Below are 27,002 nucleotides of genomic sequence, written 5' to 3' on the forward strand. Positions count from 1 at the left end.
TTTAATCTAGAACCGGGTTTAATGTGTGTGTGGAACAGCAGTCAGGCTACAGCTCCATTCAGCAATGTGTTCAGAAATTTTAGAATTTACTGACTTTACCATAAAGACCAACTGACACACCAGTTTATACACATTAAACAACAGTTAGACCTAAACTTACACTTTAATTATGTGCAGTGGCTGTCAGTATGATCTGATAATACTAAGAGTAGAGGCTTATTAGTTGTTATAATAATAATAATTATTACATACAGGAAAACCTTTTTATCCAGCTTTCTGTCTCACTCCTCCAAAACTCAAACAGCTGTAAACACTGAAAACCCAGATGTCACTGCAGCATTAAAGAGCCCATATCATAGTAAAGTTTAGCTCCACCCATTCAGCCTACTGCAGTTTGGCTCCACCCATTCAGCCTACAGCAGTTTAGCCCCTCCCATTCAGCCTACAGCAGTTTAGCCCCTCCCATTCAGCCTACAGCAGTTTGCCTCCACCCAGTCAGCCTACAGCAGTTTAGCCCCTCCTATTCAGCCTATAGCAGTTTTGTTATTGTTAGGAGTGTTTCAGCCTGGACTGCTTCTTGAATGAAGTTCAATACAGGGCTGCCAATCAGATTGCAGCTTATTTACATGCATCAGTCTTGAAGGCACAGTAACAGTATCTTTCTAAAAGAGAGAGATGTGTAGAAATCTGACTGCTTTTATGTACATAAAACCACAGAGCGGTTATAAGTGGACTAAGAAGGAGAATGTAGTGTATGGGCCCTTTAACTCCACTGAATTATTCGGTCTTGTTTACGCAGCTTTGCTTTGCTTTCCTTTGTAAACTATAACAGCTTTAAAGCAGCGGCTGTCGGCCCTGATCCTCAGCAGAAACAGGGCAGTCGGTCAGAGAACACGGCACCAAACCAAACCTCTCTGTCTTAATGTGATATGGTTGTTAGTCGACGCACTCCGCTCTGCTTTATCAGCTGCCTTATCGCTGGGCTCCGTTTACGGCCTGCAGGTCTGATGTCTTCAATCACATGTGGTTTAAAGAGCCTCCAGTTACTGTTCAACTCCCACCCCAATGCTTATTATAGCAGATCAGCTCCAATCTTTAACCCTGAGGTGCATCTGTACAGCTCAGCATTCCTCTGCATACCTTAAGGCTTTTTGAATGAACCAGTCAGAACAGTGCTCACTTCCACAAATCAGTCTTAAAAACAGCAACTTAAACAGCTGTTTAAGAGTCACACAACAGTGGCCCTTTAAGGATCATGACTGTTTTCTTTCGTTATTTATATCCGATACACAGCGGCTCGTTCAGCTCCTCCCTGTAAAGCTGCCGTCAGCGATCTTGTGAGTGAGGGTCAGGAGAGCATGAGCAGGTAAATGCTGAGCTGTTCAGTGCAGGGTCTGTTAAACTGGACACTGATGATCACTCCCTGTAGATGAGATGAAGGAAAAGAGCAGAAATCACAGATCACTCCCAGTAAAGCGAGTGGGGACCAGTTAGCCTCCTCTCCTCTACGCCGCGCTAATGGACCTGCTGGCTTTCGCGTAGCACAGTTTTAGCACGTTTTTAGGCCTTTAACCGAGTGACGTGTGGATAATGTCTCAGTACTGTAACGATGTGTGTGTCAATCTGCCCTGAACACCTGCAACATCTGTAATAAAAAAAAGCAATACCACATCTGTTCTTCCTACTGTGTAAAAGCTTTACTGAAACACCCGCAGTCTCTCTCACATACAAAAACAGGAACCTGGTAAAGGAGAACGCCACCCACTTCCCAGAATTTCTGGATAACTATGTGGTTAAGATGTAATCAGAACTGTTCATAGTGGTGGTGATAGGAACCATACGTCCCCCTCTAAAAGCTCCTCACAGAAAGTTCCTACATGAAGTGGTTCTGAATTCACTGCCTGAGGACTGAGACGCTGTTTTATGGTAGTTTAGAGAACTTCAACTCCATTCATGGTGGAGGGAGACATGCAGGGCGCTGTGCGGCAAAATAGTCCCCAAAGAAAACTGATTATTCCAGATTTTTTATCATCAACATTCCATATAATCTCAGAAGACTCGTGTAGGTTTTCTGGTGGTTCTGGATGGTAAATAAAATGTCTATATCTGACGCCTGGTTCCCATCACCACCACTGTAAAGACGTCTGAACCGCTTCACACCAAACTGCTCTGAATCTCTCTGATTACACCTCACACACTGAATTATGGGGGAATTTTGGAAAATCAGTGGTGTTTCCCTGTAACACAACACTGATTTATGGTCCACAGTGTGTATGATAGACTGCGTTTGGAATGTGTGATAAACGTCAATAACAAACAGAAAATCAACCAAACATAAACTATCACACATTAAAACAAACAGAAACAGTGAGGTGGTGGTCCGCTCTCAGCACGGACCCTTGATCAGCAGAGCAGTTAGATCTCCATGAGCGAGCGGATCTCCTCTATTCTCGCCCGCTTCCTCTCCTCAGCACTCCTCGCTCCTAAAACCTTCTCCACCAGCTCCTGCTTCTTCTTCTGGATCTTCACAATGTTCTCCTCCACGGAGTCCTTCACCACAAACTGAAATGCAGCAGAACAGAGAACCGCACTAACCTCAACACCCACAGACATAATTACATCACAGTCATATCGGATTAGGTCACAGTCATATCAGACAGATAATTACCGTAAATAAACGATCAGAATCGGACGGATAATTACTGTAAAGATTTCATCATAGTAAAATCAGCATCAGACAGATAATTATCGTAAGTAAATAATCAGAATCGGACAGATACCCTAAATAAACAATTGGAATCAGACAGATAAGTACCGTAAATAAATAAGACGGATCAGCATCAGACAGATAATTACTGTAAATAAATGATCAGTATCAGATAATTACTGATGTAGGGTGTAACGAGACACAATGTCGCCCCCCCCCCCCCGTAGACCAGTCAGAACACACTGGCTGGCATATTAAACGCAGCTGTCGGAGGTGAGAGGGTTCATCTCGCTCTCTGAGGTGTCTCACCTTGGTGATGACGACGTCTCTGCTCTGTCCAAGTCTGTGACAGCGGTCAACACACTGGTCCTCTGCAGCAGGGTTCCACGCCTGCAGATACAAAGAATCAGATACACTGAGAACGTGAGAGTGAGAGAGCAGAAGGTCACAATCTCAAGTAAGGGGGGGTTGTGGGATAAGAGTGAAGCTAATTTAATCATCCTTACTGAGAAATTACGCTCCGAAATAAACAGAACATCAGATAATTAATGTTCATTAACACAGAACAGAATCTTCACACACACTTCAGCGCCTGCACTATATATATACACTACACTGTACTATACAGACAGCACTTCTTACTATACACGCTGTACTATACAGACAGCACTATACTTACTATACACGCTGTACTATACAGACAACACTACTTACTATACACGCTGTACTATACAGACAACACTACTTACTATACACGCTGTACTATACAGACAACACTATACTTACTATACACGCTGTACTATACAGACAGCACTACTTACTATACACGCTGTACTATACAGACAGCACTACTTACTATACACGCTGTACTATACAGACAACACTACTTACTATACACGCTGTACTATACAGACAGCACTACTTACTATACACGCTGTACTATACAGACAGCACTACTTACTATACACGCTGTACTATACAGACAGCACTACTTACTATACACGCTGTACTATACAGACAACACTATACTTACTATACACGCTGTACTATACAGACAACACTACTTACTATACACGCTGTACTATACAGACAACACTATACTTACTATACACGCTGTACTATACAGACAACACTACTTACTATACACGCTGTACTATACAGACAACACTACTTACTATACACGCTGTACTATACAGACAACACTATACTTACTATACACGCTGTACTATACAGACAACACTACTTACTATACACGCTGTACTATACAGACAGCACTACTTACTATACACGCTGTACTATACAGACAACACTATACTTACTATACACGCTGTACTATACAGACAACACTACTTACTATACACGCTGTACTATACAGACAACACTATACTTACTATACACGCTGTACTATACAGACAGCACTACTTACTATACACGCTGTACTATACAGACAACACTACTTACTATACACGCTGTACTATACAGACAGCACTACTTACTATACACGCTGTACTATACAGACAACACTATACTTACTATACACGCTGTACTATACAGACAGCACTACTTACTATACACGCTGTACTATACAGACAACACTACTTACTATACACGCTGTACTATACAGACAGCACTACTTACTATACACGCTGTACTATACAGACAGCACTACTTACTATACACGCTGTACTATACAGACAATGCTATGCTTACTATACACACTGTACTATGCTTACTACACACACTGTACGACACAGACAACACTATACTTACTATACACGCTGTACTATACAGACAACACTATACTTACTATACACGCTGTACTATACAGACAACACTACTTACTATACACGCTGTACTATACAGACAGCACTACTTACTATACACGCTGTACTATACAGACAGCACTACTTACTATACACGCTGTACTATACAGACAACACTATACTTACTATACACGCTGTACTATACAGACAACACTACTTACTATACACGCTGTACTATACAGACAGCACTACTTACTATACACGCTGTACTATACAGACAGCACTACTTACTATACACGCTGTACTATACAGACAACACTATACTTACCATACACGCTGTACTATACAGACAACACTACTTACTATACACGCTGTACTATACAGACAACACTACTTACTATACACGCTGTACTATACAGACAACACTATACTTACTATACACGCTGTACTATACAGACAACACTACTTACTATACACGCTGTACTATACAGACAGCACTACTTACTATACACGCTGTACTATACAGACAACACTATACTTACTATACACGCTGTACTATACAGACAACACTACTTACTATACACGCTGTACTATACAGACAACACTATACTTACTATACACGCTGTACTATACAGACAGCACTACTTACTATACACGCTGTACTATACAGACAACACTACTTACTATACACGCTGTACTATACAGACAGCACTACTTACTATACACGCTGTACTATACAGACAACACTATACTTACTATACACGCTGTACTATACAGACAGCACTACTTACTATACACGCTGTACTATACAGACAACACTACTTACTATACACGCTGTACTATACAGACAGCACTACTTACTATACACGCTGTACTATACAGACAATGCTATGCTTACTATACACACTGTACTATGCTTACTACACACACTGTACGACACAGACAACACTATACTTACTATACACGCTGTACTATACAGACAACACTATACTTACTATACACGCTGTACTATACAGACAACACTACTTACTATACACGCTGTATTATACAGACAGCACTACTTACTATACACACTATACTATACAGACAATGCTATGCTTACTATACACACTGTACTATGCTTACTACACACGCTGTACTATACAGACAACACTATACTTACTATACACGCTGTACTATACAGACAACACTACTTACTATACACACTATACTATACAGACAATGCTATGCTTACTATGCACACTGTACTATGCTTACTACACACACTGTACGACACAGACAACACTATACTTACTATACACGCTGTACTATACAGACAACACTATACTTACTATACACGCTGTACTATAGACAGCACTACTTACTATACACGCTGTACTATACAGACAACACTACTTACTATACACGCTGTACTATACAGACAACACTACTTACTATACACGCTGTATTATACAGACAGCACTACTTACTATACACACTATACTATACAGACAATGCTATGCTTACTATACACACTGTACTATGCTTACTACACACGCTGTACTATACAGACAACACTATACTTACTATACACGCTGTACTATAAAGACAGCACTACTTACTATACACGCTGTACTATACAGACAGCACTATACTTACTATACACGCTGTACTATACAGACAGCACTATACTTACCATATACACTGTACTATACAGATAACACTATGCTTACTATACACACTGTATTACACAGACAACACTACTTACTGTATATACTGTACTATGCTTACTATACACTCTACAGTCATGAATGTGCTGTTATTGTTTGTGTATTGTTTAATTTCTAGTATGCACTTTTAGACTGAATGAATTGTGGATATTAAGCACGCTGAGTGCTGCCACCTGGTGTTGAAGCTGTGAATTACACCCCAATCTAAAATGCTGCTATGGGTCACTCACCGGCTCCATGAGGAAGACTCGGGAGGCGGCAGCCAGGTTAAGTCCCACCCCTCCAGCTTTAAGTGACAGCAGCATTACAGTGGGGCTTCCTGGAGAAGTGTCCTGCAGCTCGCTCACGGCTTTCACTCTGGCTTTCTGACACATAGAGCCGTCCAGCCTGGTGAAGGAGAACCCACAATCCCTGCACAGATCCCCAACAGGTGCGGCTGAACTCTGACGTACTGGCATACATATATGACTCTGATAGTATGTTATTAAACACTAACACACACTGTAATATCTGTACTAGATCAGCAGAGCTCCAGTGGAGGCATTTCACTGTGAGGGCTGTACAGGAGTCCTACCGTAAAGGCACTTCTAAAAGGTTCAGGAACTTGGTGAACTGAGAGACCACCAGGCTCTTGATGGTGGGATCTTCACTGCGGAGTTTTAGCAGGTTTTTCATCAGAGCGTCTACCTGATAAACAAACAGTTTCATTCATTCACACAGCAGGAACACAATAACAATCCTGATAAAGTATCAGTAGTGGAGTATACGAGGAGGGAACGTGCAGAATTGCGCCTCCTGCTGGCTGCATTTGAATTTTTTTTCACAGGGAAACACCTATTCCAAATATATCATGCACTGCTGGTTATATCATAATCATAAGATTAATATCGTACTGCACGTTACGACATAACATTAACAGATAACAATAATGTTAACCGTGATGTTAGCAATGATAATGAAAACATTATCAGTGATAATGTTGCCTGTGAACATGTAAGTAATGTTGTGACTAATAACGGTACTAATGTTATCAGTGATAATGTTATAAATGTTATGTAATTTTATTAGCTATAATCTTATCAGTAATATCATTGATATCAGTGATAATATTGTCATCACTAATGTTATCAGTGAGGATGTTATCATTGATAGTGATGTTATTGATGTTATCAGTGATAATGTCATCACTAATGTTATCAGTGAGGATGTTATCATTGATAGTGATGTTATTAATTATATCAGTGAGAGTGTTATCACTAATGTTATCAGTGAGGATGTTATCATTGATAGTGATGTTATTGATGTTATCAGTGATAATGTCATCACTAATGTTATCAGTGAGAATGTTATCATTGACAGTGATGTTATTAATGATGTTGTCAGTGATAATGTAATCAGTAATAATGTTATCAGTGGTAATGTTCTTGTTATCAGAGATAATGTTTTCATTTATAATGTTATGATGATGCTGTGTTGTCTTTGCTGTCTTTTATGCGTTGTAAAGCTGTTCTGAGTGGTAAGAGTGACTGTGAGGTTACTTTAGAGCCGGAGCGCCACGTTTCCTTTCCTTCTGCGATTCCACTGTCATCCTCTTCTCCAGGAAACTCCACCAGCTCTGTGGACTTAATATCAGCTCGGCACAGAGGACACCTCGCCCCTCCCTAACACACACACCAGACACACACACACAGAATGGTGATCACACTTTATCACGCTTCCTTCCTAACATCCCTCATTAGCTTCTGTAATTAACATACAAACTGAACCCGTTGTTTTTTGGCAGCCTTGTAGCTCTGGTGCTAAACTCCATACACTGGTGTGATGAGCTCTGTCTCAGCAGGCGCATATTTGTAATAATTTTGCTATGCTGTGAATCAGAATGACCAGAGGGACAGGAAAGTGTTTGTGTACTGACCGTTTGGGACTGGATGACCTCACAGATGCAGGGTTTACAGAAGACGTGAGCGCAGTGTGTGATGACGGGCTGCCTCAGAGAATCCAAACACACCGAACACTCCTCATCTGACCCCGAGCTCAGAACCAGCCGGACCTTACTGAGCAGACGCTCGCGTAGTTCATCAGGAGAGACGGTCTCTGCAGGAGAACCAGAACATCAGAACCTCAACATGGAGCCACGTCCACCTTAATGATCAGCTAATGAAGGGGCCTTTAATGCTGCCCAACGTCTCAGCTCTCAGAGCCTCAGTTCTCTCACTGCTGACCACACACGCTGATTCAACACACACAACCAGCCGACAAAGAGCTGACCAGAGTTGAATAGAGTCAACCAGAGCTGAGCACAGCTGACCAGAGCCACCTAGAGCTGACAGGAGACCAGAGCCGACTAGACTTGACCAGAGCCACCTAGAGCTGACAGGAGACCAGAGCTGACTAGAGCTGAACAGAGCACTGACCAGAGCTGACTAGACCTGACCATAGCTGAGTAGACCTGACCAGAGTTGACCAGAGCTGACCAGAGCTAACTAGACCTGACCAGAGCCACCTAGAGCTGACAGGAGACCAGAGCTGACTAGACCTGACTAGAGCTGAACAGAGCTGTGGCCACAGCTGTTTAGACCTGACCAGAGCAGACTAGACCTGACCATAGCTGACCAGAGTTGATTAGAGCTGACCAGAGCTGACCAGAGTTGAATAAAGCTGACCAGAGCCACCTAGATCCGATCAGAGACCAGAGCTGAGCTGAACCGATGTGCTGCAGTGTGTGTGGTGTTTGCTGACCTGTTCCAGCCGGTGCTTGTTTCCCCACCAGGTCACAGTGACAGCAGCTCAGCCTCAGACGCACCAGAATAGCCAGCACGTCAGCGTAGTTCCTCATCACACTGTCCTCCCTCACGTACCTGCAGCAGCACAGCGCAGACTCACTGATAAAGCAGCTGCTCTCCTCTTGTAGTGTATTACGCTCCTTAACTGCAGTGAAGTGCTGGTTAAACCATGTGTGCCCCCTACACCACCACCCGACCTGACCCCACTCCGGGGCGAAGCTTTAAGTATTTGCTGTTGATTAATGCCAGAGCTCTGTAGCCCTCATTATAACACTATTATACACTGTTATTCACCTCCACTGGGACAAACCCTTTTCATCTGATCATAAATAAATACACCTTCTGTTTTACTACATTTGCTGTGATGTGAATACATGGACTGCACCACAGCTCGTGATATATAATGTAATTATGTTATAGCAGATGTCCAAATATATACATATCGCTGTTGTCGGAACAAAACTGAAATTTTACAGGAGAAGAAAAACACTTTCTTTACTTTTAATGCAAGTCAACCAGAATTCCCCCTTCTTCAAGAAATTCAGACAATATAAAGAGGAACAGGACTTTTTATATTATGTCAAAAACTGAAAAATGACGAGGTTTTGTCCCAACAGCAGCAATATATTTTATATATATATATATATATATATATATATATATATACACACACACACATCACATTTATCACACATACCATATATCATATAAATTATATATGTATGTCCTATGAATGACGTATAAAGTACCAATGAGTGTCTATACCAGAGGTCACTAACAAGCAGTCCAGCCCAGACACTGTCCTATGTGGACCTGGACCTGTAACCAATGAAGTATGGAGAATTATTTAATTTTGATGGGGTGGTCCTTTTTTAATCGGCGTAGCTTTTCTAGTCATTATGGTGCCAGTTTAGCGGCTGGAGACTCACAGACCAATGTAAAGGGTGAATCATCTGTCCTTGTAAAAGTAAAGTACAGTTTTCCACAAGGCTCTGTTTTAGGACCTATATTATTCACAATATATATGCTACCATTAGGCACCATTATCAGTAAACACGGTATAAATTTCCACTGCTATGCCGATGACACTTGGTTATATATATCAAGCAAACCGGATGATAAAATTAAACTTAGCAAGATTGAGGACTGTATAAAAGATATAAAAGACATAAAAGACTGGATGTCAAGTAACTTTCTGCTACTTAACTCAGATAAAACAGAGGTTCTGCTTCTTGGTCCAAAAGCAGCTAGAAACAAACTGTCTAACTTAACACTTAAACGTAACAATATCTCAGTTGCATCAAGCTTATCTGTTAAAAATCTTGGTGTCATAATAGACACTGATCTGTCCTTCGACGCACATATAACTAATATTACTAGAACAGCTTTCCTGCATCTTTGGAATATCGCTAAATTAAGAAATGCATTATCCCTACAGGAAGCAGAAAAGCTAGTCCATGCATTTATTACTTCAACGCTAGATTACTGTAATGCCCTGTTGTCGGGATGTCCCAGCAAAAGCCTCAACAAGCTTCAGCTGGTCTAGAACGCTGCAGCCAGAATCTCACAAGATCCAGAAAGTTCGACCATATCAGCCCAGTTTTATCAACACTGCACTGGTTACCAGTTAAATTTCGCATTGATTATAAAATTCTATTACTGACCTATAAAGCTCTAAACGGACTCGCCCCTCAGTACCTGAGTGAGCTTCTCTCCTACTATGAACCATCACGCCTACTTAGATCGCAAGGTGCTGGCTTACTACTGAATTCATAAAGTTACATCAGGGGGGAGCCTCAGTTTTTAAGTCTAGGCTAAAAACTTACTTGTATAGTTAAGCCTTTGGTGACTAGTCTTCCCTGTCAGATCTCAGAGTCTCTGCTGCTCTGTTAACACTGTAATCTGTGGTCAGCCACTCTTTACAGAACTGACTGCGTTTTTTTCTTTCCTTTCTTTGCTGAGCTGAATAGCTGCCCATCTTGTACATCTGATGCTGTTGTCTCTTCTGCCTTGATTGGGTGCCACTGCTCACCAGCCTTCTGGACCAGCTTGACCACCACTGAGCTTCTTGCTTTACAACTCTGTGCAATCCTCACCCTCAGATGCTGCTGCTGCTGCATAATCATAAATTAATCAAGTTAATCACTGCTTTTCTTTTTCCCACTTTGAACTATAATACTTTATGCTAATAATGTTTGCTATCTGGTGTCGACCGTAGGAGGATGGGTCTTGGTTCCTCTCAAAGTTTCTTCCTCTTTTAGGGAGTTTTTCCTTGCCTCCATCGCTGCTGGCTTGCTCATTGGGGCTTGGACCCGGATTTTCTTTTCTTTTCTCTCTGTAATACTGATTGTTCTGGAAAGCTGCTTTGTGACAACATCGGTTGTAAAAAGCACTATATAAATAAATTTTGCTTGCTTGCATGTGCTGTAAATATCACACGTGATGCTACTCAGCTAATCAGATCTGTGCATTACGATGAGCACTGAGAGGAGGGATGAGGCGAGAAACAGCAGTCAGAGAAGAAAGTGAGGGTTATTTCACATGACGTGACCTAAAAAGAGAAAACTGACAGTAAACGTTGTTCACATCTGACTGAACTGGACTTTATTTGATCTGATATTCAGTTGTCGACTGTATAAGATGCTGATATTCCTACTCGGCTACTTCTGTAAACAGTATATGGCACTGAGTCATGATGTAAGACATTATGATGTTCTGGACCTTTGTTTGAGGGAATTTTCTCTAATGGGACCTTATTTGAATTTTAATTAAAGACCTCTGGGCTACACCACAGCCATTTTCCTAACTTTCCTAGAATTCCTGCATAATTTGTGGTTTAGATGTAAACAGAGCAGTTCAGAGCGGTTCTCTGTTCTAGATAAACTTACCAAGTCAGAACTGTTCACAGTGGTGGTGATAGGAACCAGACGCCCCCCTCTAAAAGCTCCTCACAGAAAGTTCCTACAGGAAATGGTTCTGAATTCACTGCCTGATGACTGAGACGCTGTTTTATGATAGTTTAGAGAACTTCAACTCCATTCATGGTGGAGGGCAGAAGTGAACGAAGTACACAAATCATGTACTTGAGTTAAAGTAGAGATACCCAAGGTAAAATATTACTCCAGTAAAAGTAGAAGTTCCTCCCTTTAGACCTCCACTTGAGTAAAAGTACTAAAGTATTTACCTTCAAATGTACTTAAGTATCAATAGTAAAAGTACTAAAAGAGTAATTCTGGCTCTGATGTCCTGTTATCATTTTTATAACAAGACTCGCTTCATGAACTCATTTCAGGTGAAAGTCCTCCAGCGTCTCTCTTGGTAAACCAGTCTTTTAATAGAACGTCATTAATTAGTGACGCTGACGTCTATTAAAATGATCATAAGCACAAAACACTGAAGGTAAACAGTTTCCATCAGGCAGAACCGAGTGGCTCTGAAATCACTTTTACAAACAAGCAAAGTTTCAGTTTAAGATTACTTTGTAACTTAGTTACAATAAAAACTGGCTTTAAACTCAGGATCACAGATGAGCTCCTTTACTATGTTGATCTGTAGGCGTCTGTTCATAAACATAAACCAGCCCAGACTAATTTACTATAAAATGAAATAGTGTTTGTAGAAATTCAGAATATGTGGACATATTTCTATATTGTGCTCTATTTACACAAAGTTAGGTTAGTTCATCATTTATGTTGAACAGACTCTCCCAAAATGTTACGCTGCTGCGCTGACGTTGAACCGTGTGCTGCACTGGGTCGGTATGACCAACAGGTCAAAACCAGCTCTAAACAAAGTGACCGCTGGGCCCTGATTGGTGCTCTGGCTTTGCGCTTCTTTCTTTTTGACATGTTACGTTTTTATACACACAGAAACCAAAAGGAACGACAGATTTCTCAAAATGTAGTGGAGGAAAAAGTCGGATATTAGACTCTGAAATGTGGAGTGAAAGGAAAAAGTCGCCCAGAATGGAGAAACTTCAGTACAGATACTGAAAAAATACGTAAGTACAGAAACTAATTACATTTACTTAGTTACTGTCCACCACTGGTGGAGGGATACATGCCTGGCACAGTGTGGCAAAAGACCCCAAAGTCCCCAAAGAAAACATATTATTCCAGATTTTCCACTATTTCCCATCATCAACATTCCATATAAACTCAGAAGACTCATGTAAGTTCTCTGGTGGTTCTGGATGGTACATATGTGCTGTTGATGTTTATAAGTCTGAGAGATGATGTGTGTCAACCTGCTGATGATGCTCCTCCCCTCTGCCTTCTCCCGCTCGTACTCCTCCCTCTCCTCCAGAGACAGCACCACCTGCTGGACGTACACCTTCTTCTCTGGCAGCTCTAAGAGAGCTCGTCCGTCCACTCTGCTGGTCTTCGTGCGGCGCAGAGTGATGGTCTTCACCAGACCCTGAAGGTTCCTCACGGTCCAAGAACATGGTAATTAATAAAATCAATGGTTATTAAAACCGTTATTAGAACGTCTCTGTGTCAGTGTCTTACTTCAGCCCGTCTCTGTCCCCCATCATCACCGGCCTCTGGATGACCCGCGTCCACCACTCCCGGACATCAAACGGCTTCAGCTTCAGGAAGCAGATCAGCATCCACAGGTCCTTCAGAGAGTTCTGAATGGGGGTTCCTGAGGAGCACAGAGAGAACCCACATCCAGAACCAGCTCTTTTCTCAACGGATTAAAAATGTCTTTATATGTTTTGAAAAGTACAGAGTTTATGAATAAATAAACGCTGTTTCAGTGTGTTTGATCTGGCGTAACATGGCGGTTTGATCTGGCGCAACTCTGCTGTTTGATGCGGCACGACTCCTTGGGTTGATCTGCCATTAAAGAGCCCATTTCACAGCAAACTAACTCAATTAAAAAGCCCGTATCACAGAAAACTAACTTCACTAAAGAGCCTATACTACAGAAACTGGAATAGGAGAAGGTTTACAGTTATACACAGTATATACAGACGAAAGAAGTTTGTATCTCACCGCTCAGGATCCACCTCCGCTCAGCATTCAGCTCCAGGACCGCTTTACTCTGCTGAGCGTTCGGGTTCCTGATCACATGACCTTCGTCCAGCACCACCCGCAGCCACCTCATTCTGTGTAGAGCGCTGCGCTCTGTGTTCTACAACGCAGAGCGGTCAGAGACACAGGGGTTAATAACGAAGTAAACAGAGCTAATGGAGTTAATATAATAAAATGAATACAGCTGATAGAATAAATAAAGCTATCAGTCAATAAGAGTTACAGGATGAATACATCATACACATTTGGAAGAAATATACAGTGTAGAGTGAATAAGAGTTTGCGCACAGACACTCACACAGTTTCTTTGTAAATCAAGTTCACAGAGTGTTTTAGAACATAATCAAAATATGAATCAGTACAAAAAACTATAACAGCACAGAAAATACTAAATCAGAAAATATTAAATCAGATTAAATGACAATATTAAATAATAATGTAAATGAATCATGACGTATAGAGAGGAACTCACAGCATAATCTGAGGACAGAACGCTGTAGGTGGTCAGAACAACGTCTTGTTTAGACAAGAAGCTGACCTCACGGCGCCGGTCTGGACCGTAATACAGATAAACGTTCAGCTTCACGTCCTCACGCACATGCAGCTCAAACTGATCCTGCAGCACAGAACACAGAGCCGGTTACAGAGCCCGTATCACAGAACACTGACCCGGTTACAGAGCCCGTATCACAGAACACTGACCCGGTTACAGAACCTGTATCACAGAGCATCAACCCGGTTACAGAGCCTGTATCACAGAACACAGAGCCGGTTACAGAGCCCGTATCACAGAACACTGACCCGGTTACAGAGCCCGTATCACAGAACATCAACCCGGTTACAGAGCCTGTATCACAGAACACAGAGCCGGTTACAGAGCACGTATCACAGAACACCGACCCGGTTACAAAACACTGACCGTTACAGAGCCCGTATCACAGAACACTGACCTGGTTACAGAGCCCAATTAAAGAGTGTGTATCACAGGACACTGACCCGGCTACAGAGCCCATATCACAGAATACTGACCCGGCTACAGAGCCCATATCACAGAATACTGACCCAGTTACAGAGCCCGTACCACAGAACACTGACTCGGTTACAGAGCCCGTATCACAGAACACTGACCCGGTTACAGAGCCCATATCACAGAACACTGACCCAACTAAAGAGCCTGTATCACAGAACACTGACCCAATTAAAGAGCTGGTTACAGACCCCATAACACAGAACACTGACCCAGTTACAGAGCCCATAACACAGAACACTGACCCAATTTAAGAGCCTGTATCACAGAACAAAGACCCAATTAAAGACCTCATAACACAGAACACTGACCCGGTTACAGAGCCCGTTCCACAGAACACTGACCCGGTTACAGAGCCCGTACCACAGAACACCAACCTGGTTACAGAGCCCGTATCACAGAACACCGACCCGATTACGGAGCCTGTATCACAGAACACTGACCCAATTAAAGAGCTCATATCACAGAACACTGACCCAATTAAAGAGCTCATAACACAGAACACTGTTCCAATTAAAGAGCACTTTTCTGTGATATGGGCTCTTTAATTGGGTGGGTGCTCTGTTGTATACTAACCTGAGTTAAAGAGCAAGTCATTTCGGTAGCCAAATACTTGAGTACCTGTACTAAGTATAAAAGCTGTTAGAGGACATCAGAAAAACTACAGTAAAAATGCACACCATGGGGGCTTGAATGTCTGTGTTCGTACATACCATCCAGTTGCTGAGCACAGACAGAGGGCACACGATCAGCGTCGGTCTGACTAAATGATTATCAGCACCTGCAATAAACAGAACATTACAGTATGAACCATAAGCATAGCGGCTCCCCCTGCAGGCAGGCTTACTCAACCACAGCTGCTAAAAATACCACTGTAGGCTGAAGATGCGGGGCTAAACTGCTGTAGCTGAATGGGCGGGGCTAAACTGCTGTAGCTGAATGGGCGGGGCTAAACTGCTGTAGCTGAATGGGTAGGGCTAAACTGCTGTAGCTGAATGGGTAGGGCTAAACCGCTGTAGCTGAATGGGCGTGGCTAAACTGCTGTGGGCTGAATTAACATACTCAAATGGTCACCTTCACTACCCACACAGAGGCTATAAGTGGAGCTCAGTAACAGAGCAGGAGAGGAATGTGGGCTCTGGGCTCTTTAATGAAGGGGTGCTTTACCGCTGCTCTTAGCGGAGATCTTCTTTCTGCTGCTCTTGGAGGAAGAGGAACAGCCGGACTCCAACGCAGAACCAAAACCCACATCATACAGAACCACAGCGCTCCCTACAGGACAGAGGACACAATCTCACATTCAGAACATTCAGGAAATCTCTGATCAAACAGCTGTTCTTAGTGATTTAACTACAAAATAAATAATATAATACCATAATAACATAACAGTTTATAACATTTTATCCTCCACTGTATATTATTAATGAATAACAATTATTAATATGACAAATGATCAAAATTTTGAACTATGGTATAAATATAAAACTTTGTCTGAACAATTTTTCTAAATAATAATAATAATAATAATAATAATCATCAAGTAAAGTGCTGTGATGTTGGAGATCTACTGCACTAATTCAGAAACTGTGTTCTAGAAGAGGCTCTGACGTTTGTGTTTGCTGTCTGAGGTTCTCTGCGTCTGCATAGCGCCGCCCTCTGAAAAACACAACAGAAGCAGTGAAACCTGAGGAACACAGAGCGTCCGGAATAAACGGGGTGAATGAAACGGAACCTTTTTTACTGCGAGGAGCCGACTGAGAGACGAACACAACGTCATCATCATCATCATCAGCGCAGCTGGACTTGGCATGAGGTCTGAAACACAAAACAACAGCAATCATCATCACATTCACAGCGTTATGATCATCATATACAGCACTCAAACGAGTCTCTGACCTCAGACTGATATCAGACTCGGAGGAACACGGAGAACGCTGACTCTAGGACTCTGTGAATGTGGTACCGCGTCTCTGTGTAACTGACCTTTTTAAACTGGACGTCTGAGTTCGTCTCTCTGGATCTGTGTTGTGTCCAGACCTAACTGTAAACCCAGACAATGGCATAATCAAAGAAGGTCAATAAATAATGTAAATAATATAAACAGTACAGATACAAACAAACATGCAGAGTCAGATCTGGCACGTTTTACTGTCTGACTGGCTGAGAATTAAACGGGGGTAAAACGCTGAGAGGAGTACATACAGTCTCGTGCAAAAGTTTGTGCGCCCCAATCAAATTCCACATTGTTGTGTTTTTATTTACACTCAGAAAATCAACATCCTGTACAGAGACTCGCTGAAATATGAGATTTTTGCTAATATTAGCTCAGTTTCTTACACTGAGCTTAACATAGTGAGAAAAAAAAACATACCAAAATATAAAATGTGCTATAAATTTTGCACAGGCCTTACTTTATATTTATTTTCGCCCAGTGTGTTAAACTCAGCTAATAAACAGAGGTTGTGCAGCAATTAATCTCTGTCACTTATGGACGAGTCACTTATTTACACTCCGGGGATCAACAACAGCAAGGGATTTGATCGGGGGCACAAACTTTTGCACATGACTGCATCGCAGAAAAGCTTGTTTCCTGTAGGAACTAACGAGAATATAAAAACAGAACGATTGCCTTCACAATATTGACAGAATTCGCACAAACGCTGCATGTTTTCTGAGACCTCAGTGCAGCTCTGAGACTCTTAAAAGCACTTTCTCCACTTTCATAACCTCAGCTTATAAAAAACCTGTATTTATTAAACTTAACACTCTCATTCCTAACAACACCCTGAAGAATATTATGGGTCTGTCACATTGTTTATTAATCCTAATGAACTATGACACAAAACACTTTAATTCTTTCCCCTAGCTGCCGGATTTCTGGTGTATAATATATGCAAATGTATGCGTAATTAAGTAGATGAGGTGTCGTTTGCATATATAAATGTATCAAGATATAAAAAACACATTTAAAAATGACTCTACTCACCTGCACAGTCTCGCCTTAATGCTGCCACATTAGCTAACATGGTAATAACAGCTGTAACAATTACAGTGTCTAAGAGAAGAAACAGGTGGAACCTTTTGGAGAACCTTTAGGGATTGCTTTGGATGTGGACGGCCCAGCGTCAGAACGTTCTCCTCCCTAAAACAGCATTCAACACAGAAATGACCAACACGGTCAACACCTACAGCTTCATTCTCCACTGTAAAACTGAGCTGAGCTGCTCTTTAACTACCAGCAGATCTTTAAAGTACACAGAACAGTACTAGATATCTCCCACTCTGCAGCCTCCTTACCCAGTTCTGCAGACGTAGAGGTTTCCCATCGTGGAAGTTGGAGAGTATCAGTGCGATGGTGGTCAGAGTTTTACCCTGAAATAAGAAAGAACAAAACGTAACGAAGAGATTTGACCAAAACAATAATTCAGTGTTAAGTGCCGCTGCCGCTGTTTTTAATTATGCTAATGCACTTTATAAAACGGACAGTTCTGGTCCTAAAATCTGATTGGCTGAGTCGCGCTGGAAGCCGCTGTAATTACACAATATGCACACACCTACGACGCTTCACAGCGACTGAACCATGTATCACTGTGCCACCTCACGAAAAACCCTTGTGCTGTTAATGGATAATCTTTGACGTTCCTGCTGCTCGCATGGAGCACCAAGTGCACTGATGAAGTAAGAACCTGTTTTCTGTTTAAACTGAGTGGCTGGCGACTTATGTTCTTATCTAGAACCAGGCTGGTCAGCTAAACTAACAGGCTAAAAGAGCCAACAGCCTAAACAGCTAAACATCATAGTGGGAGCATTTCTGATAGAAGCTTGACGAATCCCTCCCTCTAATTGGTGGAGGGACTTTGGTATCTCTGGGGTTTCGGAGGACTCATCGGAGGGCTCGACCCAAGATGGGACCAATTCAAAGGCCTTGCCTGGTTGACCTGGGCAACCTAGCTGTGTTAACGAAGGGTCATCTGGGCAGGGGGTAAGTATTTGGGGCAGTCATGGACTGGAGGTTAGGGAACTGGCCCTATGACCGGAAGGTCGCCGGGTCGATCGTCAGTGCCGACAGTCCATGACTGAGGTGTCCTTGAGCAAGACACCTAACCCCCAATTGCTCCCCAGGCGCAATGGACAGGGCTGCCCACCGATCCGGGCAAGTGTGCTCACTGCCCCCTAGTGTGTGTGTATTCACTAGTGTGTATGTGGTGTTTCACTTCATGTATGAGCTAAATGCGGAGGTGGAATTTTACCATTTGTGGGATTTAAAAAGTATCACTTAACTTAATTATTAACATCACAGGCATGAATTAAAGCTCTTACAGTCTTATTTACTGTAAACCTGCAGTATAAAAGTCTAATAATGTCACTTAAATTGATTACGCGCTTTAAATGTCCATGTCTCAGTCAGAAGCCACGTCAGACCCAGGCTGAATCCAAACGGCTCCGTACTCCCTAAACAGTGTTCTAGCTATGAAAGATTAGCAATTCTAGCCTCTCCAGCCAAACAGCGCATCATATATGGAGTGTGCACGTGTCCGAGTCCCAAATCACTGTTTCTTAGCTGTATTTCGCTCTGTTGGGCTGCAGGATCCAGTGTTTAAACTCCTGCGTAGTGCACTATGTAGGGAGCAGAGAGCCGTTCTTCTCTGTGAGAAGAGGAGCTGCTGGATTGGAGCTAAATAAGACTGACGGTGGTGATTTAGTGACTAAAAAGTACTAATAAAGCGAAAGTTTCTGCATTTATCAGTGCTGTGACATCACATGTTCACTGTTACATGACAAAAAGTTAAGAAACTCATGAAATTATTTGCAACCAAATTTTCTCCTCATTCATGGTTGCTTAGCAACGATACCAAACTCTAAAGGAAATACATTTCTTGGCAGAATATTTGTTTAAAATTATAATTATCAGAAAAATTGAGTGTTTTAATGTAGTTTATGTTGGCTGCCCTTTTATAAAAGCAATAGACCACTTGAGGCTGTGTTACTGTAATGTAATCCCAGGGAAGAGTGTTTCACTCCGTGCCTAACAACACATTCCCTGTGATATAATCACCGTAATGCATGGCCTCCTATAGCTTATTGCTTTATTATTCCCCCTTAAACGGTAAATTCTGTAACTGCCGTACCGTTTAAGGTAGAACTGAAAACCCAAACAGGAACCTGGGGAACTCGAATCGAACTTCACCAGCACATCACAGCGTGTGATAACTGACGTACACAATTAGCACCATGCTAACTGATGGGCGTAAGCTTCCATTACTAGCTAGCTACATTAGCCTTCAGCGCTAAAGCTAAAGACATCGATCACGCTTTTAGAAGCACGTATTTGCTCAATGGTGCCCACCAAGCCCATATCGTCAGCCAGAATGCCCCCCAGGACGCTCGATGGTCTCTCTTTCACAGCAAAGTTGGTCAGAACGTTGAAGTACAGTCCACTCTTCTGCTCCCAGAACGGAGGGAGGGCAGTGTTGTTTTCTCTGGAGGTCATCCAGCACAGCGCCTGCTTCTGGTGGCGGAGAAGAGGAGTCCGCACCGCCTGGGTAAACAGCACAGATACAGCAGTTTAGCCCCACCCATTCAGCAACAGCAGTTTAGCCCCACCCATTTAGCTACAGCAGTTTAGCTCCACCCATCCAGCTACAGCAGTTTAGCCCCACCCATTCAGCTACAGCAGTTTAGCTCCACCCATTTAGCTACAGCAGTTTAGCCCCACCCATTCAGCTACAGCAGTTTAGCCCCACCCATTCAGCTACAGCAGTTTAGCCCCACCCATTCAGCTACAGCAGTTTAGCCCCACCCATTCAGCTACAGCAGTTTAGCCCCACCCATTCAGCTACAGCAGTTTAGCCCCACCCATTCAGCTACAGCAGTTAAGCCCCACTCATTCAGCTACAGCAGTTTAGCTTCACCCATTCAGCTACAGCAGTTTAGCCCCACTCATTCAGCTACAGCAGTTTAGCTTCACCCATTCAGCTACAGCAGTTTAGCCCCACCCATTAAGCTACAGTCGCCACTGACCTCTGCAGCCTCCATCTCTTGAGTTCTGTCCACCAACATGTCTTCAAACAGCTTATCAAAAGCATTTTTCAGCTGTTAGAAAGCAGAAAAGTAGAAAAGACATTACACTGTCAGAATCATCAACACTGTCAGAGTCAGAGGCATTAACACTGTCAGAGCCATAACACTGTCAGAGGCATCAACACTATCAGAGTCAGAGCCATCAACACTGTTAGAGCCATCAACACTGTCAGAGTCAGAGGCATTAACACTGTCAGAGTCAGAGCCATTAACGCTGCCAGAGCCATTAACGCTGTCAGAGCTAGAGCCATTACACTGTCAGAGACATTAACACTGTCAGAGTCATTAACATGGTCAGAGTCATTAACACTGTCAGAGTCATTAACATGGTCAGTGTCATTAACACTGTCAGAGCTAGAGCCATTACACTGTCAGAGTCATTAATGCTGTCAGAGCCATGAACGCTGTCAGAGCCATTAACACTGTCAGAGTCATTACACTGTCAGAGCCACTGGCATCAACATGGTCAGAGCCATTGGCATTAACACTGTCAGAGGCATCAACAATGTCAGAGGCATTAACACTGTCAGAGGCATTAACACTGTCAGAGGCATCAACACTGTCAGAGGCATCAACACTGTCAGAGGCATCAACACTGTCAGATTCATTACACTGTCAGAGCCACTGGCATCAACATGGTCAGAGCCATTGGCATTAACACTGTCAGAGGCATCAACACTGTCAGAGGCATCAACACTGTCAGAGGCATCAACACTGTCCGAGCCACTGGCATCAACATGGTCAGAGCCATTGGCATCAACACTGTCAGAGTCTTTGGCATTAACACTGTCAGAGTCTTTGGCATTAACACTGTCAGAGTCATTACTCTGTCAGAGCCATTGGCATCAAAACTGTCAGAGGCATCAAACACTGTAGAGGCATCAACACTGTCAGAGGCATTACACTGTCAGAGGCATCAACACTGTCAGAGTCATTACACTGTCAGAGTCTTTGGCATTAACACTGTCAGAGTCTTTGGCATTAACACTGTCAGAGTCATTACTCTGTCAGAGCCATTGGCATCAAAACTGTCAGAGGCATCAAACACTGTCAGAGGCATTACACTGTCAGAGGCATCAACACTGTCAGAGGCATCAACACTGTCAGAGGCATCAAACACTGTCAGAGGCATTACACTGTCAGAGTCATTACACTGTCCGAGCCACTGGCATCAACATGGTCAGAGCCATTGGCATCAACACTGTCAGAGTCTTTGGCATTAACACTGTCAGAGTCATTACTCTGTCAGAGCCATTGGCATCAAAACTGTCAGAGGCATCAAACACTGTCAGAGGCATTACACTGTCAGAGGCATTACACTGTCAGAGGCATCAACACTGTCAGAGGCATCAACACTGTCAGAGGCATTACACTGTCAGAGGCATCACACTGTCAGAGGCATTGACATTAACACTGTCAGAGGCATCAATACTGTCAGAGTCATTACACTGTCAGAGCCATTGGCATTAACACTGGCAGAGTCATTACACTGTCAGAGCCATTGGCATTAACACTGGCAGAGTCATTACACTGTCAGAGCCATTGGCATTAACACTGGCAGAGTCATTACACTGTCAGAGCCATTAACACCATCAGAGGCATTAACGCTGTCAGAGGCATTAATGCTGTCAGAGGCATTAATGTATCTGAAAGCAGAACTTTATTCAAAGAATATATTCTTATAATATAATATTATATATTCTTATATTATCTTAAATATAACGTAGCTTTCCTGCCGGTAACTAAACCGCCATCTGTGTTTGTCAGTTTTCATTTTTTGACATATTTTACAAACACAAACTGCTTTTTATTTTGTGTCAAAAATTCATGATGAACAGAAATGGCCCAAAATTAGAATAAAACCTTTTTTTCATTGGCTTCCATTAAAAGACGAGGTTTTATTTTTGGTAACGGACCATTTTTATTGATCCATTCATCATGCAACGTTTACATTGTGAGTAAAAGGTGTAAACAATAAAAACCAGAGTTTCTAAGTTTTAAAACGACTGAATTCTAGTTAAGGCGTTGCTGGTGGATCTGACTGACCTGCTTCTCTGTTAGAGCGATCGGAGGAATCTCAGAGGACGATCCGGCAAATCCGCGCCGCTCCCAGGACGCTACAGATGAGCTCCCTATAAAACCACCTCTCAGTGTTTAGATCACCAAATCAGAGCAAGCCATAAGTATTCGGATAGTGAGAGTTTGTGCTGAGAGGATCAGCTCACCTTTAGCTGAGCTGCCGAGTTTGTATCCATGACGTTTCATCTGCGAGTGAACAGCTTCTCGGTTCTCCTCTTTACCCCAGAATGTCAGTTCCACGGGCATCGAGAACTTATAATTCTGTCCGAAAGGCACGACTCTGCAGAGAAACAGACGAACACAGTAAACACAGACTTTACTGGACAGACATTCACTCTAATACGGCTAATATATCATAGCATGTGGCCATCAAACTGTCAGTTAACCGACAGCATTGTGTATATTCTAAGGGCCTGACTGATGAGAACAGCTCTGTGGCTGATACAACACCAAATATAACTGCATGAGGTGATATGACCGTGACTATATCGCCCAGCTGGCCTGGGAGCGCCTCGGAATCCCCCTTGGAGAGCTAGTGGAAGTGGCTGGGGAAAGGGAGGTCTGGGCCTCATTGCTTAGGATGCTGCCCCCGCAACCCGAACCCCGGAGAAGCGGAAGATAATGGATGGAGGTGATATGACATGATGTTTCTATTAGATTTCAGTGTTAGACTCCAGCAGTTGCAGTTAAACAGAGCTTTACTGGCTGATATGATATTCAGTTGAGTGTTTTCACTTCTGAACTCATAACCAGCAGAAACTCAAATAACATTAATAATGTTTTTTATTCATTTCTAATTTATTTCTGTTTATCTCCTCATATTTGCCTGATCAGTTTTCTAGATTAAAAACATTGTGTGTGTGTTGTAACGTTCCTCTCCTGCTGAAGGTCAGGTGCGATTGCACTGGGTGGGTCCGTTTATCGGCCTTTGATCCCAAGATCGTTGGTTTGAATATCGGAGGACTATAGACGAGCAATACAGATCAATCAGTAGATGATATTGTGAGTCTGTGAGCTGCTAATATCTGTCAATTTTACTGAGTAACCAATGCACAGGACGGGCCCTGTTATTTACCTTAAAGGGGAAGTCCACCAATATTTCAAAATTACCCCATGACTCAGTGTGTGAGGTGGACTCAGAGATTTAGGGTTTGGTATGAAACGGTTCAGACATCTTTACAGTGGTTGTGATAGGAACCAGGCATCACCATGACTACAACACAGAGATAGACATTTTATTTACCATCTAGAACCACCACAGAACGTACAAGAGCCTTCTGAGTTGATATGGAATGTTGATGATGGAAAATAGTGGAAAATCTGGAATAATCAGTTTTCTTTGGGGACTATTTTGCCGCACAGCGCCCTGCATGTATCCCTCCACCATGAATGGAGTTGAAGTTCTCTAAACTATCATAAAACAGCGTCTCAGTCATCAGGCAGTGAATTCAGAACCAGTTCATGTAGGAACTTTCTGTGAGGAGCTTTTAGAGGGGGACGTCAGGTTCCTATCACCACCACTGTGAACAGCTCTGACTCGGTAAGTCGCTCTCAGAACGCTTCCCTCATAAGTGAATCGATAACTGTAATCACAGCACCGCTGAGCCGTGGGGTCTCCTACCCTTCCACCTTCGCCAGTTTCCTGTCCATTATGTGGGCCATTGCGGCGGCCAGCTCCTTCTTAATGTGTCCCACCTGGACGCCGTATACGTTCGTCACCTTCACTGCGTTCCTGTCGTATGGGTTCTGCGGCTCCCTCACCAGAGACACCATCTCGCCCCTGTTCACCTGGAGGGCAAACGCAGCAGAAGCAGCTTTACTGTGCAAGTTTGTCAAACACATGGCTGTTCTGAGCGAATCAGATTTCAGCCAGCATTTAACAGCCTTAGAACTGGCCAATCACCATGAAACTTGGTAAGTACACCAATCAGGCATAATGTTCTGACCACCTCCTTGTTTCTACACTCACTGTCCACTTTATCAGCTATTTAGTTCCACTCTGTAGTTCTACAGTTACAAACTGTAGTCCATCTGTTTCTCTGATACTTTGTTACCCTGTTCTTCAGTGGTCAGGACCCCCATGGACCCCCACAGAGCAGATACTATTTGGGTGGTGGGTCATTCTCAGCACTGCAGTAACACTGATGTGGTGGCGATGTGTTTGTGTGTGTTGTGCTGGTCTGAGTGGATCGGTCACAGCAGTGCTGCTGGAGTTTTTAAACACCTCAGTGTCGCTGCTGGACTGAGAATAGTCCACCAACCAAAGATATCCAGCCAGCGTCCTGTGAGCAGCATCCTGTGACCACTGATGAAGGACTAGAGGACGACCAGCCCAAACTGTGCAGCAGCAGATGAGGTGTCGTCTCTGACTTTACATCTGCAAGGTGGACCGACAAGGTAGGAGTGTCTAATAGAGTGAACAGTGAGTGGACACAGTGTTTGAAGACTCCGGCAGCACTGCTGTGTCTGATCCACTCGCACCAGCACAACACACACTAACACACCACCACCACCCAAATAACAATAATTTCAAACTAGTCCTATAATTTTCAAGCAAAAGAAAACTTGGGAGTCTATTAGCAAATAATTATCAAAACAAAAATGGACTTTTTTACTGCAGGGTGTCTGCATCATGTCAATGAATCCATTTGGGCAGAATTTTTTATGACTCCATTATCTGCGTTTTAAAGTAACTGGCAACCAAATTTGCCAAATCTCAATCTCAGTTTTTCACATAATATCACTGTGTGTAAATTCCATGATCACTGGACCAAAAGAAATTACCTAAAATGACTTGGGAAAAATTCTGGTTCTGTTGACTTCCATTAAAAGTAGAGCATGTTTTTACCTTCTCCTGTAAAGTTACAATTTTGGAGATACAAGGTTTGTATTTTGTGGGTGTTTGTTTCAAGCTATTATTATTATTATTATTATATTTTACTTTATATTAATAGACAGCAGTGAGTCCTACCACTCCAGTGTAGTAACGCAGACCCACTATAGTCCCCTGAATGGACCCGATCAGAAGGTTCTCCTCCTGATCCTGATCCTGGTCTGAACCTCCTCCAGCAGAACTGCTGCTCTGAGAGAGGGACTCGGACTGATCCACATCCAGGAAATCAAACAGGGAAACTCCACCAAACCTCCTCCTCACAGCTGGAGACTGCATGATGGAGCTGGAAACACACTTTTACTGCATGGGTATAATTACAGTATTACAGATTTAGCTTCGTAGTGGACGGAAAGCATGAAAATTGGGCTGTTTTAGTCCAAATTCTGCACAAATATAAGTCTCAGAACATAAATAACAAATATACAAAACAAGATCTTAAACTAAGGCTTTTTATTTCGGCCACTTTTTCGAATTTTCCGTTCCACCTTAAATGGTGCAGCAGTTACATTAGAGCGCACCATTTAAGGTGGAACGGAAAATTCGAAAATGTCGCCGAAATAAAAAGCCAATTTCGCTCTCAAAGCTGCATAAAGAAGCTATTTCCATGCTCTTCCATCGTCTCGAATCAGAAATTAGACTCACTTTTTATTTTTATTTAAATGCTTCGTGTTTTCCCTCCGCAGGTACTTAGCTTAGCGCAGCCGCTTCCTCTCTGCGCGGTTACCTGCTGTATGAGGCTCCGCTGCGCCCTCCGCTGCTCGGAGACGGGAGAGCACCGAACGGACCCCTGATAAAGGGCAACTCAACCAATTTCCCAAACGTTCCACATAATTAAATGGCTAAGATGTAAACAGAGTCGTTCAGAGCGGTTTGGTGCGAAACCCTCCGTTCCTGAAAAGCGAACCGAGTCAGAACTGCTCAGAG

General features: G+C 42.8%; 1 protein-coding gene across 4 annotated transcripts; it reads right to left on the reverse strand.

Moving 5' to 3' along the window:
* Nucleotides 1–2,104: 2,104 nt before the first annotated feature.
* hltf (helicase-like transcription factor) lies at nt 2,105–26,812 on the reverse strand. Of its 4 annotated transcripts, none has more exons than XM_037546430.1 (25): nt 26,721–26,812; nt 26,157–26,361; nt 24,807–24,973; nt 23,332–23,465; nt 23,153–23,238; nt 21,047–21,118; nt 20,373–20,564; nt 18,323–18,397; nt 18,116–18,167; nt 17,009–17,066; nt 16,758–16,840; nt 16,634–16,681; nt 16,193–16,297; nt 15,739–15,806; nt 14,471–14,614; nt 13,960–14,098; nt 13,471–13,606; nt 13,209–13,388; nt 8,919–9,037; nt 8,095–8,273; nt 7,718–7,840; nt 6,754–6,866; nt 6,410–6,590; nt 3,017–3,097; nt 2,105–2,562 (listed from the first exon to the last, which is right to left on the reverse strand). In XM_037546430.1, exons 2-25 carry the CDS (start codon nt 26,352–26,354, stop codon nt 2,416–2,418), a joined length of 2,880 nt encoding a protein of 959 aa, XP_037402327.1. In that variant the 5' UTR covers nt 26,355–26,361; nt 26,721–26,812; the 3' UTR covers nt 2,105–2,415. The 4 variants fall into 4 exon arrangements, with proteins under 4 accessions (XP_037402327.1, XP_037402325.1, XP_037402326.1 ...); XM_037546428.1 differs by having other exon boundaries at nt 18,104–18,167; XM_037546429.1 differs by having other exon boundaries at nt 18,104–18,167; nt 26,157–26,378; nt 26,721–26,770.
* Between the last annotated feature and the right edge of the window lie 190 nt (nt 26,813–27,002).

This window comes from Pygocentrus nattereri, chromosome 17 (assembly GCF_015220715.1).
Source record: "Pygocentrus nattereri isolate fPygNat1 chromosome 17, fPygNat1.pri, whole genome shotgun sequence".
NCBI classification, from domain to species: domain Eukaryota; kingdom Metazoa; phylum Chordata; class Actinopteri; order Characiformes; family Serrasalmidae; genus Pygocentrus; species Pygocentrus nattereri.

What these genes read in the sequence shown, in the direction of transcription:
- hltf (XM_037546428.1), bottom strand. Translation starts at nt 26,354, where the DNA reads ATGCAGTCTCCAGCTGTGAGGAGGAGGTTTGGTGGAGTTTCCCTGTTT. An exon ending in CAGACGTCCAGTTTAAAAAG is followed by an intron (nt 16,841 to 17,008) that starts GTCAGTTACACA and finishes TTTGTGTTTCAG; the next exon opens with ACCTCATGCCAAGTCCAGCT. An exon ending in GGGAGGAGCATCATCAGCAG is followed by an intron (nt 9,038 to 13,208) that starts GTTGACACACAT and finishes GTGCTGCTGCAG; the next exon opens with GTACGTGAGGGAGGACAGTG.